General features: G+C 38.4%; 1 protein-coding gene and 1 non-coding gene across 2 annotated transcripts; one reads left to right on the forward strand and one right to left on the reverse strand.

Annotated features, from left to right (window-relative positions):
* The first annotated feature begins 9,932 nt into the window (after positions 1-9,932).
* Positions 9,933-10,038, forward strand: LOC143631095 (small nucleolar RNA R71). Its single transcript, XR_013153291.1, has one exon. It is a non-coding gene; the product is annotated as a small nucleolar RNA R71 (small nucleolar RNA).
* A 3,343-nt stretch (positions 10,039-13,381) lies between these two features.
* Positions 13,382-16,908, reverse strand: LOC143631089 (ATP synthase subunit beta, mitochondrial-like). Its single transcript, XM_077099939.1, has 9 exons — positions 16,366-16,908; positions 15,622-15,697; positions 15,446-15,534; positions 15,191-15,308; positions 14,998-15,101; positions 14,742-14,900; positions 14,428-14,652; positions 13,816-14,127; positions 13,382-13,728 (listed from the first exon to the last, which is right to left on the reverse strand). Exons 1-9 carry the CDS (start codon positions 16,834-16,836, stop codon positions 13,615-13,617), a joined length of 1,668 nt encoding a protein of 555 aa, XP_076956054.1. The 5' UTR covers positions 16,837-16,908; the 3' UTR covers positions 13,382-13,614.
* Between the last annotated feature and the right edge of the window lie 1,657 nt (positions 16,909-18,565).

An 18,565-nucleotide genomic window follows, 5' to 3' on the forward strand; every position in this document is an offset into this window, starting at 1 on the left:
CACGCGCCGCGCCCGTGAGGCAGCGAGCAAACATGTGACACCATGTTGGCATCGTCCAGCTTTCTAGGTTTCCAGTGTTGTAAAAACCTTGTAAGAAATCGTCTGGATCTGTTGTGCCGTCATATTTGCCCAAACCACTTGGCATCTTGGTTTTGTGCTGAATGGGGGCCTTCGCGATGCGCTCAGTGAATTTTGAATGTTTCACCAAGATGGCTGGCCTGTACGGTGTGGTTACGTCCACTTGCCCTCTAACTGGTGGGCTGTACGGTATGTGCAGATCCAGATCGGCTTTGGCTCCAGGCGCCATGTTCACATGCGTGCGGAGCTGTGAGCCTCCTGCATGAGTATCTCGCGTCTTCCTCATGCTGTGCACTTCTTCATCACTAAACTCAGTGTGTGCAGTGTGAACAGAATGACCATCTTCCGGCGCGCGCGCCCTTTTTGTTGCATGAACGTTTTGATTGTCAAACGCTAGCCTTTGTGTTAAGTCGGCTGACTTTTTGTGTTTGACCAGCTCATTGTACTTGTCCATTAGACGTCGTTGCTCGTTTATGAGCCATTCTTTGGGGTCATTGGTTTCATCTTCTGGACCCATTGGTCCTTTTTGTTTCGCGCCGGTAAGATTTTGTAACGTGAGATCGTCTGGAGGAGTTTCAGTCTGGCCATGAGGAGTTGTGATGAAGGGACGGTTACTGGTGGCGCGCGTAGAATCACGCGGCACCCTCAGAAACTGCTGTCCCTCATTAACATCCTCACGTTCAATATCCTCCAGAACTTGATCAACGTTACGAACGCCAGAAACCATGGTGAAAATTTTTTTTTTAAAGATCTGATGAGATCTTGTTGCCGTTGTAACAGGTGATGGCGCCAATGAAGAAACGTGGATCGACTCACTGGTAGACGATCTACTTTCCTCGGGTGTGATTATGCTATTTCACCGATGGTTCTCTGGGATCTGGGTTCTTCCACCTACAAAATGAACAGCACCGTAAACTTACCCCTCAGAAAGGGACAGAGGGGTCCTCTTTGGGGTAACCCTCCTGTGTGAGAATAAGTATTTGTAGGAGAAGATAATAATATGAGAGTAAGGAATTTGGAGTGTATTGCTTAATATAGCTGAATACTGTGTGTTTTTGTGTCCTCTCCTTGTGGAGTTGATGTGGTATTTATAGTGCTAGGGTTTCCCATGATTGGGCTCAGACCTAATTAGGGCCTTGTTGGCCTCCTCCAATTGCTTTGCGCCACGTGTCCTTGGGACACCTGGTGCTTTTTCATTGGTTATAATCACGTGGTAGCACATGGGTTTTGCTGAGTTGTCCACCTTTCATTGGCAGCTGTCAACATCAGCATATTCTTATTCCTTAAAAAGATACATTCTGGAAGGTTGTCTGACGTGCACAATCAAGGTTGCCCTAATCCTGATTTGGATAAGGACGAGGTTGATTATGTGCATGTGTGATATGCGCCTATCCTGAGGATGCGCGAGGTCTTCTCTTTATTCTCACGCGCAGATGTTTCATGCGCAAATGTGATATGCACGAGCATGTGATATGCGCCACGCGCATATGTGATATGCGTGAGCATATGTGATGCGTGAGCATATGTGATGCGTGAGCATATGTGATGCCTGAGCATCTGTGGTGCCTGAGCATGTGATGCCTGAGCATGTGATGCATGAGCATATGTGATATGCGTGAGCATATGTGATATGCGTGAACATATGTGATATGCGCCATGCGCATAGGTTTTGGCTTTGTGCCTTCATAATGTCTTGATTTCAAGCCTCTTGTCTATATCTTGTGGGTTGACCCGCCTCGCTCGGTGTTGAGGCGGGTACATACCTCTTCAAGCCCCCCCAGTCTAATGTGTGTCTTGTCTCGCGCGAGCGAGGTAAGATAGATATTAGACTTATAGTTTGCTCTTTTAGTAGGGGTTTGTCTTTTTCTTCTTATTATTCATCGTTGCGCGAAATTCTATCCTTTTGGTTGAAAACGAATCGTCCCTGTACGTGGTTGGTTGTTGCTGACATGCGTCAGTGATGGAGACGTGTCAGACCTTTCGTGTGCTCGAGGTGCTACAGTTGCCTTTCGTGTCCCCTCACATAGTGTCAGGGACACGTGTCGCGCTCGCGTTGGTCCGTTCGTGCGAGTGGTGGCGCGTGAACTCTGGCAGCAGCTGTATAGTTTCTTTTCGTGTCCCCTCACACAGTGTCAGGGACACGTGTCGCGCTCGCGTTGGCTTACACCTGCGAGTGGGGGCGCGTGAAGTCCGATCAGCACCAATTTTTCTCTCTCATGGGCCTATAAAAGCCAGCCCTTAGAGTTTTTATTCTTCATCTTCTTTGCTGTTTTATTCAAAGCTTTCCTTTCTTTCATTCTATTCCGATTACCTTTCTGCTTCCAGATCTCTGTTCTTCAGAAGCATCCTTTGTCCGTTTTTACAGTTGTATGTCTGATAGCTCAGACAACACAATCTCCCCCATCCATTGCCGTGTGAAATCGTTAGTGATGTCTACGTTGAAGAAGACCGGCAAGGGGAAGAGGGCTGCTGAGGCCTCATCGGATGAGGTAGGGAGGACTAAGGCAGTGAAGAAGTGGGATGAGATCCCCTGCAAACTTAGGCAGCCCGATTTTGACAGCCTTATCGCCTCTCAGGGTTTTCTCCCTGAGTTTGGCTGCATGTTGCCTGGGGCCGGGCAAACGGCGGCGGACCCGCCTACCGGCTATATATCCCTTTACTGCCATTTTTTCACCCACTGCAACCTTCGTCTCCCGATGACAAGGTTTGTGGGTGCGGTGCTTAGGTTTTATGGGATTCATATATCCCAAGTCCATCCGTTTGGACTCGTGCGCATGACTCACTTTGAGTTCATGTGCAAATCTCAGCGCGAGGAGCCCACCCCTCGGCGCTTTCAGTTTTTTTATAAGCCCAAGATCCAAGATTCTTGGTTCTCATTTATTCCTCGCAGTCAGAAGGTCAAGTGCTGCACTGTTTCATTCAAGAGCCTTCATGACTGGTCCGAGAGATTTTTCTATATCAGGGCTGGTGTGATCCCCATCCGCATGACCATGCGCGCGATCTCTTCTGCGCCTGCGGATGTGGGTGTCTTCAAGAACCCAACTGGCGCCTGGGTTAAAAAGTTGACTGCCGAACCATCCCCCGCCAAGAAAATTTGCGAGGAGGCGCTGGTGGGGGTTGGTATGAGCAGGAGGTGGGCTGACAGCGCGACTGAGCCCGTTATCCAAGTTGACGGCTTGTGTAAGTTAATCTCATTGCCTTACTTCTGCGCGAATATAATTCGTTTTGCTGATATCATTTGACTTGTTTTGTGCAGTCAGCAAGGAGTATGTCCACGCCGCCTATGATGAGCATATGGAGGGTGGCTCCGTCGCGCTGGGCGCTGGGGAGGTTGGCTTCCCTGATCGCTTCGATGACATGTTCATCCCTGTTGATCTGGGATTTCCCTTTGACAGCGATGCGCCTGGTAAGCCTTTGTACTTGTTCATCGGTGTTGAGGCGGGTACATACCTCTTCAGTACCCGAATTAACTTTTTGTAACCGAACTACATAATCGAATATTACATTTGGGTTCCGGGTTCCATCTAAATCAAATTCATGTTTGCATCAAATGTGTGACGTTTTAATTAGGGTTTTACGTTAATGATATATGACATACAAATAATTGTCTAGCAATGAGAAATTTTACGAATCATCTTGCTATTAAACAACTAAAAGACCTGGCCACATTACCCAACCCACACCCATCACCTACGACCCGACCCATCTATGGATTCTTCGTGTCTCACAACTTGCGTTACTGCTATTACTTGCTACTCGTTCATACACCAGTTACTTTATATTATAAAATGTTGAGACTCTTTGTGTTAGTCACTTTAAAATTTCTACCTAAAGTCATTTTAGTGACCATACACCTTTATAACTCTTATAACAAATCTACATACATCATCTTCAATAGAACTACCATGTGTAGTTGTTGCAATTTGGTTATTTGGCAATGTTTGTAACATACATGATGCATCTCATTCTTATCAAAGACTAAAACAACTACAATCGTATGTGCATGTCCTTCAATTCAAACAATTTCCTAGTATTCGTCCCTTTGCCGGTTCTCTTGGTATTGTCTGCTGGAAAAAATGGTATGTAGTGGTGGAGATTATGCAATTGGAAGCAATTAACAATACAATGTTGCACCATATACATGGACTACGAATATGCATCAATTTACGCTTCATCGCCAAGAGTTCCAACATTATCAAACCTAACAAGTCGGTCATGAAATAGAATCTTGGATTGGAAAATGTTGAACATAGTCACGAATTTGAAGTATTGGATCAACGAAATCAATGTGTGAGGCAAATTAATCTCTATCGGTACATGTACATGGCATATGCAAATCATCAAGCATGCTAATAATAATGTTTTGAGTTAAGATATTTAATGCTTGTATGTTTGATCAGTAACCCAAATGTATCTTAATCATCATCATATAGACACTAAAATGTTATGTTTAATAATATCATACTAGTTAACTAAACACAATATTTATTCTAGCTAGTTATCAGTTATCACAAAAGATATAGTTAACTAAACACAATGTTTAATAACAATATCCCACCTCGCATAGACGTGCACAAAAAAACCGGTTCCGGAACCTAACTGGTGGAACCGAACCGGAACCGGTTCCAGTTCCAACCCGGTTGTCTTCTTTTGCGGCTACTCTTGAGGCTCAAAATTTCTTCGTGCTCCGGCCTCAACAACATAATCAGAGTTTTGAGGATCGGTCTTGATAACGATCTCAGCGCAACAAGTGTTGCACTTAAAATAAAATCTAAAACTTTGAATAGCTCCAAGATACGTCTCACCACTGACGATTTCTTTGCGTGAATTGAATTTTGTACCTTTGTAAATAAAGCCGCCACAGGTGTCACATATGATGTTCATTGGGAGAATCATCCGAACGTTGTTCTTAGACATTCTGCGTAGTGTTTGTTTTATGTCTTCAAGTCGATGATAAGATAATACTGCATGGATCACTAATATATGTATATATAGATTTACATACTTGTTCAGCAAGAAAATATATACACAACTGACTTGGGATTTATGGGTTAAAACTTAAAATCATTATTATTTTGTTTCTTATTATTTAACTTAGCTGCCCGAATAAATAGTTTACGAAAACAAAAATAGACCAAGAGGTATCAGGGGTGTGCGTAGAGTGGTTCGGTGTGGTTTTTGACCAAAAACGAATCAAAGACCAAACTTTCGGTTTTATGGTTTTTTAAAACCGTTCGGTTTCGGTTTTTTCGGTTTTCCATTTTTGGTTTTTGTGTTCGGCTCAGTTTTTGATGCGGGTTTTTCAGTTTTTCTAATCGAGCCAAAACTTTTTGGGCAAAAAAAAGGCTTGACCCAAGATATTGAAACTGGACACGATATATTTTTTTCTTTAAACTAATGACTAATAGAATATTGAATATTTGAACTTCAAATATTAAAAGCTAATAAACGATAAATTTAAAATCAAAACTAAAATAAAGTACCGGTATTGTTAGTTATTAATTATATGTGGAAACCAAATATATTTGTTAATAATCATATGTTAAAGCTAAACGAATTGTCATCGGCATTTGGCAAATTTAGTTTTAATGGTTACGGTTAAGATATCATGGTTATTTTGATTTTTTTGGTTATTTCGGTTCGGTTCGGTTTTTCGGTTCTTAACTAAATACAAAACCGTACCAAAACCAATATTTTGGGTTTTTCTAAAGTTCAAAACCGAACCGCCGGTTTCTAATTCGGTTTAGTCTTTTGGATTCGGTTTTTTTGGTTTTTTCGGTTTCGGTCAGGGCTGTAAACGAGCCGAGTCAAGTCGAGCCAGAGTGTGCTTGAGCTCGAGCTCGAGCTCAAACTTAATCGAGCTGGCTCGAGCTCGGCTCGTTTTCTATATCGAGCTGAAAAATCGAGCTCGAGCTCGGCTCGTATAAAGCTCGAGCCGAGCTCGAGCTCGTCGAGCCGGACTCCTCTAAATTTTTTAATTTTTTTTATTTTTTATTTATTATTTTTTTATTTTATATTTTAAAAATTTTGATATATAAAATACAAAAAATATAATTTAACATACATATTATATAAAATTTATAAACTAGAGAATTTATAAATTTATTTGCTTTATTTTCGTTATTCTTTTATAAGGTCTAGGTATCGAGTGACATAATATATGTATAATTTTTATTTATTTATTTCTTGGTATGATATTATTATATATAATTATTAAAATTTAGGGTTTAATCTAAACGAGCCAACGAGCCGAGCTAACGAGTCGAGCCAAGACCGAGCCACGAGCCGAGCTGACCCTGGCTCGAGCTCGGCTCGTTTAAAAATCGAGCCGAGTCGAGTCGAGCTCATTTAGAATCGAGCTTTTTCGAGCTATTTTCAAGCGAGTTTCGAGCGAGCCACGAGCTGCGTGCTTTTTGAACAGCCCTAGTTTCGGTTCAGTTTTGTGCACACCTCTAAGTGGCAGCATACAAATATAAATTTCTAATGCCTTTGGAGTATGGTTTAATATGGGTCTACAAATCGAACCCTACCTATTCATCGAAAGCGGGTTCTTCTTCGTCAAGAGGATTGTCTTTCTTTTAAACATGAGCAAATGAGCACTAAGACGTAAGACCAAGTGTAGTGAGCGTCATGGAGGGTGCAAAATGTCCCTTATAAAGCGTCGGGAACACGAACCGGGGTAAAAAAAGAAGGGGGGGGGGAATAAGAACATGCGCTGGGATAGAGACTCGAACCGGGGTTATAATGATTGAAAGGAGAAGTGTTATGGGTTCACTCTCATAAATTATACATATATTCTATATAAATTTCGAAACTCAGTGGGTTCCCGTAAACCTGTACGGTCCTATATAAATCTTCTGCCCCTGCCCAAGGCGGTATGGGGCACTTTAGACTTCAAATCATTTCTCAACGCTTTGTACAAAACGCCCCAAAATTCTTATGGTGGGGCTTTTCAAAGGTGGACCAATTACGAAAATGGAGGGGGCGCTTCCCTCTCCCTCCACCACTACGTATGGTCTAATAGTTTCTTGCAAGAGGAAATGTGAAATCCACGGTTTGATTAGGTTATTAGCCGAAATCGAAACCGAAATCAAAATTGAAGTCATCGGTTAACCTATTTTATAAACTAATCGGTTTTTGGTTAGTCAGTTCGGTTTATTCTGTTAGTTTGTCAATTTCTGGTTCAAATTGTTTAATTTTGGATAATTAATAATTAAAACCAAACTCAGGCTGAGATACATGAAGTGAAGGTATAAATACTGAAATGAAGAAATAAAACATGAAATACATGCATTGGAGTTATAAAACCAAGAAATATATGGAAATATGCATGGCTCAATTCGGTAAATTTCACGTAACTGAGGGTAACAAAAATAAAAGGATAACTTGTATTCGGTTAACCGGTTTCTGGTTACTTTTGGTTCGGTTTCGTCGGTTTTCAGTTCGGTTTTGATTAATGATTCGGTTATTGTTCACCCCTACTTTTATTTGTTCTCTCTATGTTTGTATAAAGTCAATATAACGACAATGCTTACTATAAATGTGTATACATCTTCTTCAATAGATTTATCATGCAAGTTCTTCAATATGTAATGTATCTTGCTTTGCCTACATGTTTTAGTGTATTGTAAGTTGGTTAATAAACTACTGTTTGTGAGCTAGAATTTGTATGGTTTTTCCAACCCGAATTGTAAGTATTGCTATAAGACGCAAACATGAAACATATTCACCTGATGACAATCTCTACTCGGGCATGGTCCTCCACTTAACTCACAACTTACTTGCGATCTGTTTGCATTGACGAATCTTATGACCAAGGGCTACTGTTTTTGTAGTTAAATCAGTTAGTGAATCAACCTGATGAACACCGCGTGTAGATGGCTTATTTCTTCTGTCTCGCCAATGATAGTTGTTCGCCATATCTTCAATCAAATCAAAAGCAGCCTCTGGAGGTTTGCTACTTAGTATGTGCATGCTGCCAATTTCTTGCATTGTTTTAACGGAAAAACCATTGCAAAACGCGTTCACTTGTGACTGTTTTGCAATCCCGTGTTGGAAAATCATGCCCTTGATCAAACACACAAACACGAGGTTGAACAAACTTGTTCGACACTTTTTTATTATTGTAAAATAAAAAGCACACGAATTATTACAATAGCCCTGACGATATTTATAGTGCCAGCTGTACCATTCATCCCTTAATTTACATATAGATAACATTTCTTTTTTGGTTATTCACTTATTCATGATAACATAACAGTATACGTAGCCAAATCAAAATTGAAAGGTTAACCTTTTCAATTGAAACAATATCATATTATCATCTAACAGGAAAACATGATATGCAAACAGATATCATCTAACATCGGAGTGGTGGCTTGAGGAAGCTAGCCGTGACCGACGAGGACGTTGGCCCTTAAGGAGGGTCGATTGTTATGGACTTAAACCATTGCAAGGTATGAAACTTGTCTCACATCGGTTGTATTGACAATTGATGTAGGGTTTATAAGCCAAATGGATTCCCTTACCAATTAAACTAGTAGTTGTGCCTGTCCGTTTGGTTTATAACAAATAACCAAACAGATGAGTTTAAAACTAGTTTTTTTTTATAACAAATTTTCGTTTTGAAGAGAGAAAGACGTTATATTATTAAATTAAATGCCCAAATAATAGACGTTGGTTGGTTGTATTTTACATTTTTAAGTTTCACATCCACATGTATGACTAATTTCATTTGTATGTTAACCTTTCCCCAAATAGGGTTTGGATCAAATACAAATAAAATTAACGTGCTAAACATGATAATCAAGTAGAGCAATTATATATACAAACCCTAGCTTGTTAAACGTGATAATCAAGTGGAGTATAGCTTGTTAAACGTGATAATCAAGTAGAGTAATTATGTAATTAAATCAAAGAGTAATTACATAATTACTCTACTTGATTATCACGTTTAACAAGCTAGTTTCATTTGTACGTTAACCTTCCCCTGTATAAATCATATAACTTCTAATACTAATAAATGACTAAAACATTTTTCAATCTTGCGTCTCCTTCAGACTCATTTCATTTAAGTGTTCGTCAATGGGTGATTACGTCATTTTGTTTACCATTTGATAATTTCACAAGAGAATCCAATTACAATAGAGAAGCAGGTAAGCAGAGAACAAGCTTATGTTCCAAAGATACATGGCTAATGGCTGTTAATCCAACCCTTATTTCTAATAAACGAACCGACTTGGGTTGTCTTTTTCATCTCAAACAAGTCAGCTAAAACAAACAAGTTGCAAATTGCCAAGAGTCTATTCCAAATATTTAGAGTACTATCCTAAACATATTGTTTGCGCAATCATAAAAAAACATTACATAACTAAAGTTTCATCGAATGGAGGATAAACTGTTAAGCACTTAAGCCCCAATGCTAACACTGATAATACTCGGTGATAGTGTTTGTTTGCCAACTAGAATTCGAATGGTTTCTCCGGCCCGTATTGTTAGTGTTGCTGCAAACTTCATTACCCTCATGACAATCTCTACTAGGCTGCAGTCCTCCACATAACTCACAACTTACTTGCAATCCATTCACTTGCATCTGATCTATTTTACGAGTAAGGGCTTCTAGTTTCGCAGTCACATCAGTCATTTCATCAGCAGCCTCGTTAACACCCTGTTTAGATGGCCTAATTCGTACATCTGGCCATTGACACTCGCGCATAGCCATCCTCTCAATCAAATCAAAAGCATCCTCTCGAGTTTTGTTCATTAGTAATGAGCCCCCTGCTGCTGCATCAAGTTTATCCATTGATTGACGAGATACGCTATGATAAAATGTGAACACTTGATCCGAAAGTCTCATCCCGTGAGTCGGGCATCTCCTTAACAAATCTTTAAAACTCTCCCAACTTTCATACAAAGACTCTCCATCCATCTGTGAAAAAGGGCAATTTCTTTTCTCAATTTAGAAACTCTGTTTCGTGGAAAGTATTTTGAAAGAAACTTCTCAGCCATCGTGTCCCAAGTGGTGATGGAACCAGCAGGAAGAGATCTAACCCACAACTTTGCTTTGTCCCGCAGTGAAAATGGAAATAGGTGAACCCTGATAGCGTCATCGGTAGCTCCATTGATCTTTAAAACATCGCAAACTTGCAAGAAATGTGCAATGTGACCATATGGATCTTCATCTGGTAAGCCACTGAACTGATCCTCATTTTGTATGACTTGAATGACCCCTGGTTCAAATTGTATTCTAGCAGAGGTGGCTTTAACGACTTGTTATTTAGACGACTGTTCCTCATTCTGTAAAGCTTCAAGTTTTGAATCGAGTTCCTTCATTTTCTCATCCATCCACTTCAATGTGTCGCACGTATCAGTGTATTTTCTTTCAATATCAGCAAGCTTAGAAGACATATCATCAATAAGTCATTACTTAACTTGAAGAACAATGTACTTAATTTATTGTGCATGAAATCGACACGGAAAAAAAACCGAAATAAAAACCGATGGTTTGGTTTTACGTATTTGTAAAAACCGAACTTACTGTTCAATTTTGGTTTTGCATGTAATAAAAACGTCAGCTCAAATATACAATAATCATCTGATTATTAGTTAACAAAATGATTTAGGCCCTCAGAATGGCATCTATTCCAAATATATATGCCATGGTTCCTTACTAGGACAGGGTACAAATATCTAAAGTTTTTATTTTCAAATACTTTTTCAGAGCTATTACTGATAGCCAAAAATTTGTAAGGGATGGTGTACAAGAGAAAAATCATGCATAAGCATAAATGATCGACTCTTTGGACGCCCCAAAAACACTATTAGGTGTTCGGAAATGGTCTTTTTTTTAGCCAAATTTATTTTTTAGCCCAAAATTTTCAAGCTGACAAGCTCAAATGAAGAAATCTGAGAAACCGAAATCCGAATGATTTTCAAAAATTCAAAAACCAAAATTTTCTGGTTTTTGGTTAACCAAATCAAACCGAACTAGAGGTGCACAAACCGATCAGTTTGGTCAACAAAAGTCAAAAGCAGCTTATGATCGGTTTCGGTTTGGTTAACCTGTTTTGGTGGAGAAAATTACAAACCAATTACAAACCTACAGTTTCAACCGGTTGGTTCCCAACCGGTTCGGTTTCAGTTCGATTAGGTTAACCGGTTCTTTTGCCCACCTACTTAATAGTGACAGCTGTACAATTTATATATACATCTAGAAAACAATACTTATTTACAATCACATAACAGTAGAAGCAGTCAAGCTCAAAATTGAAAGGTTAACATTTGCAATTGAAACATTATAATCTAGCAATAAAACATGATGAGCAAATTAATAATGCAAATAGATAATAAGAGATGTTACAGATTCAGAGTGCTGAGCATCTGAGTCTCGAGTTGTCTGTAGAGTTCTCTTATGTAAGCGTCGGCCACCTGTGATATCAGTGATGGATCGCCGGAGAACTGGGCGTATGTTTCGTCGGACATGAACAACGGCATCTTCTCCGGTGGATGAAACCCTAACCCTAGAATTACAATTTAAGGGGATTTTGGAGGGAGAGATTAAGCTTAAATAGTTAAATGACTTGGATTTTGTGACTGTTCGGGTTTGAAGGGGTCTTTTTGGCGGGTAAGTTTTCTTCGAAAATAGAGATAATTTGAGGTTGTTTAAGGGGTCGTACGGCTGGGTTGGACCAACTGACGGTGACAGTGACCTTTTGTCATTGAGTCACCCGTAGCTATGCAGTCGATATCCCCGATATATCAGTGATATATCGGTTATCGGTCCCTTGGCGATATATAAATCAGAATATCAGTTCAGAATATCGGTACCGATAATATCAACGATATTGACCGATATTTGACTGATAAATCACTGATATTCACGATATCAGTGTTTTAAGCCTTAATTATCAACTTTTAATGTTCAATGTTATTGTTTTAAGTCTTACTCAATTCTTACTTGCTACGATTGTTAGTGTTTTGTAACTTGCAAAAGGTTAATTTGTTAATGGTAGGAGATTATATTGAATTATTAGTGTTAAATTGCTATATATATGAATTTTACATGATATTAAAATTACCGATATCTCACTGCGATAATCGATATCTCAGATATCGGTTCTTGACCGATATCCGATATTTTTCCGTATTAACTGCTTAGCCCCGTAGACAATATTCTGTTTATTAGTCGTTCACGAGAAAAGTTAAATGCCAAATTTAAACTTATATGATTTACAATATTGCAAACTCCGATCTCTAAAGTTAACTAATCACAAATTTGATTTTTATAGTTATAAACTTGTTACTAAGGTGGTCAAGATGTATGGGTTTTGTAACTAAGGTGATCCTTACTCACTAACGAGTAACAATGTTAAAATTTTTATTATCTCTTGTAAAATGACAACTATACCCATGTGTTAAAAAAACAAAATACAAATTTTCAGTTAAAGATGTTCCATTAGTTTCTTAAATATTTTGTTTTTAGCACGGGGCACAATAGTCATTTTACAAGGGCTTAAGTGAAAATTATAACATCGTTAACGGATAAGGACCACCGTAGTTACAAAATTCATACATCTTGACCACCTTAGTAATAAGTTTAAGGATAAAGTTTGTTATTAGTTAATATTAAGGATCAAACTTGCAATATCTGCAAATCACATGGACAAACCACCTAGTTAAGTCCCAAAATTATGGAAGAAGGTTGGTTATAGACTTATATCGGACAGTTAACATTTTTGCATCATATGTTTGTTTTCAATCAAAATAAATGTCACCTTTTATTTTTTTTACTGTGTGCAAACTTTTCCATAAGCTTTGAACGAACAAAGTTTTATCAATGTTCATTTGTTTAGTATTGAACTTGTTTAGGAATGTCGAACGGTTCATAAATAAATAACCAAACAAAAATTCGTGTTTGTGTTTGACTGTTCGTCCATTGAGAAATTAAAGTTGTTCACAAACATTTCATGATCATATACCATTATTATAAAATTAGAACAAAACATTCTTGATCTCAAACATTAGACATGATCACATCATTAAGCACTTGATATCATAACCATATACAGAACTATCCCAAAACAAATGCCAAGTTTTATAAACAAGCATAAACATAATGAAAGGATGTAAACGAACATATTAAAGACCTTTTGTTCATGTCCGTTACAAAATTCCTTGCTTATGTTTGTTTGTTTACTTGTTCAATTAGCAAACAAATGATCGTAAGCGAACTTCTCGTTGAACAGTTCACGAACAATCCGTCGAACATTCAGTTTATTTACAACCGTACATAAATTATTCATGATTAAAACAAAGGTTAACTTTCATAGAGGCAATAAAACAAACAAATATACAAATTCCCAACACTTATCCCTCTTATTATATGACAATAAAAGCCCAAACAGCCCTGCCATTGCAATAAAAACTCAAAAACAGGAATCCACAAAAGAATCCCAAATACACCTCAGTATTTTAAAGACAAAATTATTCAATCATTTCTTTTCGCGACTATCAGATATGAGAGTTGACGAAGAGCATCTAAGCAGCATTCTCCTTGGCGATCTTCTCGGCCTTAGCAATAACCTCGTCGATCCCTCCAACCATGTAAAACGACTGCTCGGGTAAGTCATCATACTTTCCATCCAACACACCCTGCAAAGATCATCACCCAATCAGCAACATTTTAAATTTAAATTTCTAAAACTTAGTATATAATAATATTAAGATATAAATGCTGACCTGGAAACTGCCAATGCTTTCCTTGAGTTCCACATATTTACCAGGGGCACCAGTGAAGACTTCAGCGACATGGAAGGGCTGGCTCAAAAACCTTTGAATCTTACGGGCCCGAGCGACGGTCAACTTGTCGTCTTCACTAAGCTCATCCATACCAAGAATGGCAATAATATCTTGAAGATTCTTGTAGTTCTGAAGAACCTTTTGTACACCACGAGCTGTATTGTAATGGTCTTCTCCCAAAATGTGTGGTGAAAGCATACGTGATGTAGAATCAAGCGGATCCACAGCAGGGTAGATACCGAGTTCAGAGATCTGCCCATTGATAACAGAGGTCACCATGAGCAAAACAAACATATTATAAAGAGAGACAACTAAAGACCACCAACACGACCTGTTAACCATTAAATGAAACTTGGGTTGTCTTTTTATCTCAAACAAGTGAATGGTAAAAAAAAGTAGCAGAAATATAACAAATTGCAAATTGCCCAAAGTCTAATTTTGAATAGAAGTATGCATGGGTTGAATAGATTTGATTCTGGGCTTAAACCCAACCCGACTTTTTCGGGCCCATTACCCAAACGGGCTGACATAATCTAAAATAAGATGGATGACCTGTCTAGATAGCACAGTGGTGGCATCCAAGTGAGCAAAAGTTGTGGCAGGAGCGGGATCCGTTAAATCATCAGCAGGCACGTAAATAGCTTGAACGGATGTAATGGAACCCTTCTTGGTGGTTGTGATACGTTCTTGAAGACCTCCAAGATCAGTAGCTAAAGTTGGTTGGTAACCGACAGCAGACGGAATACGACCAAGTAAAGCAGACACCTCAGAGTTAGCCTGCATATAATTATCATTATTATTGTCAATAACATTAATAATCTCACTCGTAAAAAAGTAGATACGTTTAAAGAAATGACCAGACCCACCTGAGTGAAACGGAAAATGTTGTCGATGAAAAGAAGCACATCTTGTCCTTCAGCATCTCTGAAGTGTTCGGCCACAGTCAACCCAGTCAAACCAACACGTGCACGAGCACCTGGCGGCTCATTCATTTGACCGTATACAAGAGCACACTTGCTCTCACTCTAAAAACATAAAAAAACAAATATCAGAGAAACTTAAACAATTTGAAACTCTTAGAAGTTAAAAGAAAATCAATAACAAAAGCTTCATTAAACACACCTGCTTGTCACCTAGCTTAATGACACCACTTTCCATCATTTCTCTGTATAAATCATTACCTTCTCGGGTGCGTTCACCGACACCAGCAAAGACAGAGAAACCACCTACAAAGATTTAAAAGACAAAGAATTCATGAGCATATAAAACTATAATTTAAATCAAAAAGTGGTATAAAATTATAGAAATTACAAACCATGGGCTTTGGCAACATTGTTGATAAGTTCCATGATAAGCACAGTTTTCCCGACACCTGCACCACCAAACAAACCAATCTTTCCTCCCCTTTGATATGGAGCTAATAAATCAACAACCTATAGCAGCCAAAACAATGATTAAGAATATAATCCATAGTAGTAGTAATATATATATATATATATATATATATATATATATATATATATATATATATATATATATATATATATATTAAATTCCACAGATTAATTACCTTGATTCCAGTGACAAGAATTTGTTGTTCTGTTGCTTGCTCAACAAAAGCTGGAGCTTCTCTATGAATTGGCAAATAATGGTCGGTTTCTGTTAAAAAAAACAAGAAAAAGTTACTTAATATTTCCAAGATATAAACAGAGAACGTGATAACAGAAAACACAAAAAAAAACTTACTAATTTCGCCTCTATGATCAATTGGCTCTCCAATAACATTAATGATACGACCAAGGGTTGCTCTACCAACAGGTACCTACCAGAAAACAATCAAACTTGAGAAGAGCGCTAATAAAACAATCCAAACTTTTTCAAGCTCAAGCCAAGACCGAGCCTCAAATAAAGCTAGTTTAGTTATCAAGCCCGAACCCGGGCTTTGTACAGGAGCTCTTTAGGTTTGTCAAGCCTTCACAATCATTGTGTATTCTTATGTTTTACCTCTTTTAGAGCCAAACCGACTAGCTTAAGACAAGCTTTAGATTGTTTGAGGTACTACACAAGCTCGAGCTGAGCCTAGGCTCATTTAAAATTTTTCCCAAAAAACATAAAAAATTGAAAATAATTATAACCTTAAATATATCATACAATAAGTAATTACCGAGTCAAGCCCAAGCTTAAAAACCTACTCAAAAGCCAAGCTCAAGCTAAAGACACAGAGCTCTTGTAAGTCAAAACAAGCCCAAGCTAGTCAAGCTAAGGCTCGGCTCGTTTACGCGTTAAATAAAGCTTAAACTACATTCCAAATATACGATAATACATTTGTTTTATCAAATAGACACAATCACAGATCATAACCTAAAAACAATAAGCTACAATCACAACTAACAAATATATCTCAAAAAATTAATCAGATCATATTCAGAGACTCATTTCTCATCTAAAACCGATCTAAACTTCTAAACAATTATAATAAAACAAACTTACAGTGATAGGTGAACCAGTATTAAGCACACGTTGACCTCTAACAAGTCCTTCAGTCCCATCCATAGCAATCGTCCTCACCATATTCTCCCCCAAATGCTGCGCCACTTCAAGCACCAATCTAATCGAGTTATCCAACACCTCCAACGCCGTCAGAATCGGCGGCAGTCCTTCACTAAACCTCACATCCACCACCGCACCAATCACCTGGCACACCTGTCCGATCGCACCAGCTCCAGTAAACTCATCAGTAATCTTTCCAGATCCTTCACCGGAAGTTGTCGTACCTGTCTTCGCCGGAGCAGCGGCGGCGGCGGAAGTGGAGTAGTTGACTGTACGGTTGTAAACAAAGTGATTGGGCGCGTGAGATTGGGATAAGGCGCGTGCGGATCTGGTGGAGTGGGAGAGTGAAGATCGGGAGGGTGATCGGAGAGATGAGCGGAAGAGAGTGGCGGCGAGTCGCCGGGAAGCCATCGCCGGTGAGTTTGAAGATGAGATCTAGGGTTTTGAAATGAGGAGAAATGAGAAAGAGAAAGAAAAGAAGAAAGTCGTGATATACGAGTGGTGCCTTTTTATTAGGGCATATATATGTAGTGTGAGTGGCTGGCCTTATTGTATGCTTGGAGTGTAAAGTTATTTTTTTTGTTATTTTAGAAAGTTGATATGAAAGTTAACAACTTAAGATAAAAATTTGTAACATTAGGTAACATATGATAATTGATAAATTTCCTTCATTGTCTGTATTTAATATTTTTAAGACTTTGTTTTACATGTTAATATTATTGGTTTTTTTTCTTTGATTGTGTATTGCTTCAAGTCATTGCTATTTGACTCGGACATATTTTAAAAGGTCGAGGTATTTCAATTTGTTTGTTGACATGGATAAAGTCAGAGACGATGAAAATATATGATCCCAAACCTCACAATTTGAATTATGGTAAAATACTTTCCACTAAAGAAAATGAAAGTTTAGAAGATAAGGTATAATAAATAAAGTAATGGATACATTTAGTCTAGGAAGTCCTTGAACAAGAGTAGTACTTGGATGGTAAGATAAAAGGCACCACACTACACACCTAAATTTTTAGCATTAGGTAAGATAACATGTTAATATTTTTATGAAATATGCTTCACATCTTATTTATATCTTTAAATTTAAATTTATATTAAAAATTACTATATTCTTTAATTAAATAATATTTTTTTATATTTATTACTATCATTTATTTTTCCTTGACTCACAATCATTTTTAAAATATAATAAAAAAATTATAGAACGTGAAAAGTAAATGTGAATGCTCTTATTCGATGCTTTGAGTGTTAAGTTATACTTTTTTAGGGAGATTGATTTTAATACTCCAAACTTTAATTCTTTAGTAGGAAACACTTTCAGCTTTTGATTTACTACCCATCGGTTTTAACTTTCACCTTTTATTCTTCTATCACCCTTAACTAACGGAGCACTGACTCCGTTAGCTTTTTTGCTGATGTGGACTATTTTACACGTGTAGCATGCTTATGTGGAAAATGACTATTATTTTATTTATATAACACCCCCCCCCCCCCCAATTACATATACCACCACCTCCATCCCTACCAAATATAACTCGTCTGAAAAGCTTGAAACACAACCAACGTAGCCTTAGTTGTCATGCACCTCACTATTAACGCTTCCCGAAGAACAAGGACGCAGGTGGAAGCTGGTCGGAATAACGAGGTTCACCGGAAAAGCTTGAAACACGGCCAACGGAACCCAATCCGTCATAACACCCCACTATTAACACTTCCCGAAAAACAAAAATGCGGGTGGGAGCTCATTGGAACCCTTCGCCGGAATAGCAAGGTCCAGAGGAAAACTTAAAAGACTATCGGAGTTGCATTTTAGAACACTGTGATGCTTCCTACCGACTTAATGCTTCTGTAGTAACCGCTGGAGACCAAGAGTCGTCTAAACTTTCGAGCCGCCAGCGACTCCTTTGCCGGAGCATCATCAACGGTTGGTGGTTGCACAGATACAACAGCCTTCATCGGCTTTATTATTGTCGAGGGTGCCGCCGCCACTGCTGGATCTACAGTAATGAGACGAATGTGGTGGTGAAGTTAAATTTTGATGGCGTTTGTTTGCAAGACATTAACAATGCAATTCCTTTCTTTGGTCACATGTTGGATATTAGTCTAGGACATATCACAGTGTTCTAATGGA

Source organism: Bidens hawaiensis, unplaced genomic scaffold, assembly GCF_021521415.1.
Source record: "Bidens hawaiensis isolate Kalapana, Puna unplaced genomic scaffold, B.hawaiensis_p1.1 tig00005935_1, whole genome shotgun sequence".
Lineage (NCBI taxonomy): Eukaryota > Viridiplantae > Streptophyta > Magnoliopsida > Asterales > Asteraceae > Bidens > Bidens hawaiensis.

Bases quoted from the DNA above. Each gene is read 5' to 3' on its own strand.
- LOC143631089 (XM_077099939.1), bottom strand. From the start codon at position 16,836: ATGGCTTCCCGGCGACTCGCCGCCACTCTCTTCCGCTCATCTCTCCGA. The intron at 15,698-16,365 runs GTAAGTTTGTTT...GTTTTCTGGTAG, and splicing joins ATACTGGTTCACCTATCACT to GTACCTGTTGGTAGAGCAAC. The intron at 14,653-14,741 runs GTGGGTCTGGTC...AATTATATGCAG, and splicing joins ACATTTTCCGTTTCACTCAG to GCTAACTCTGAGGTGTCTGC.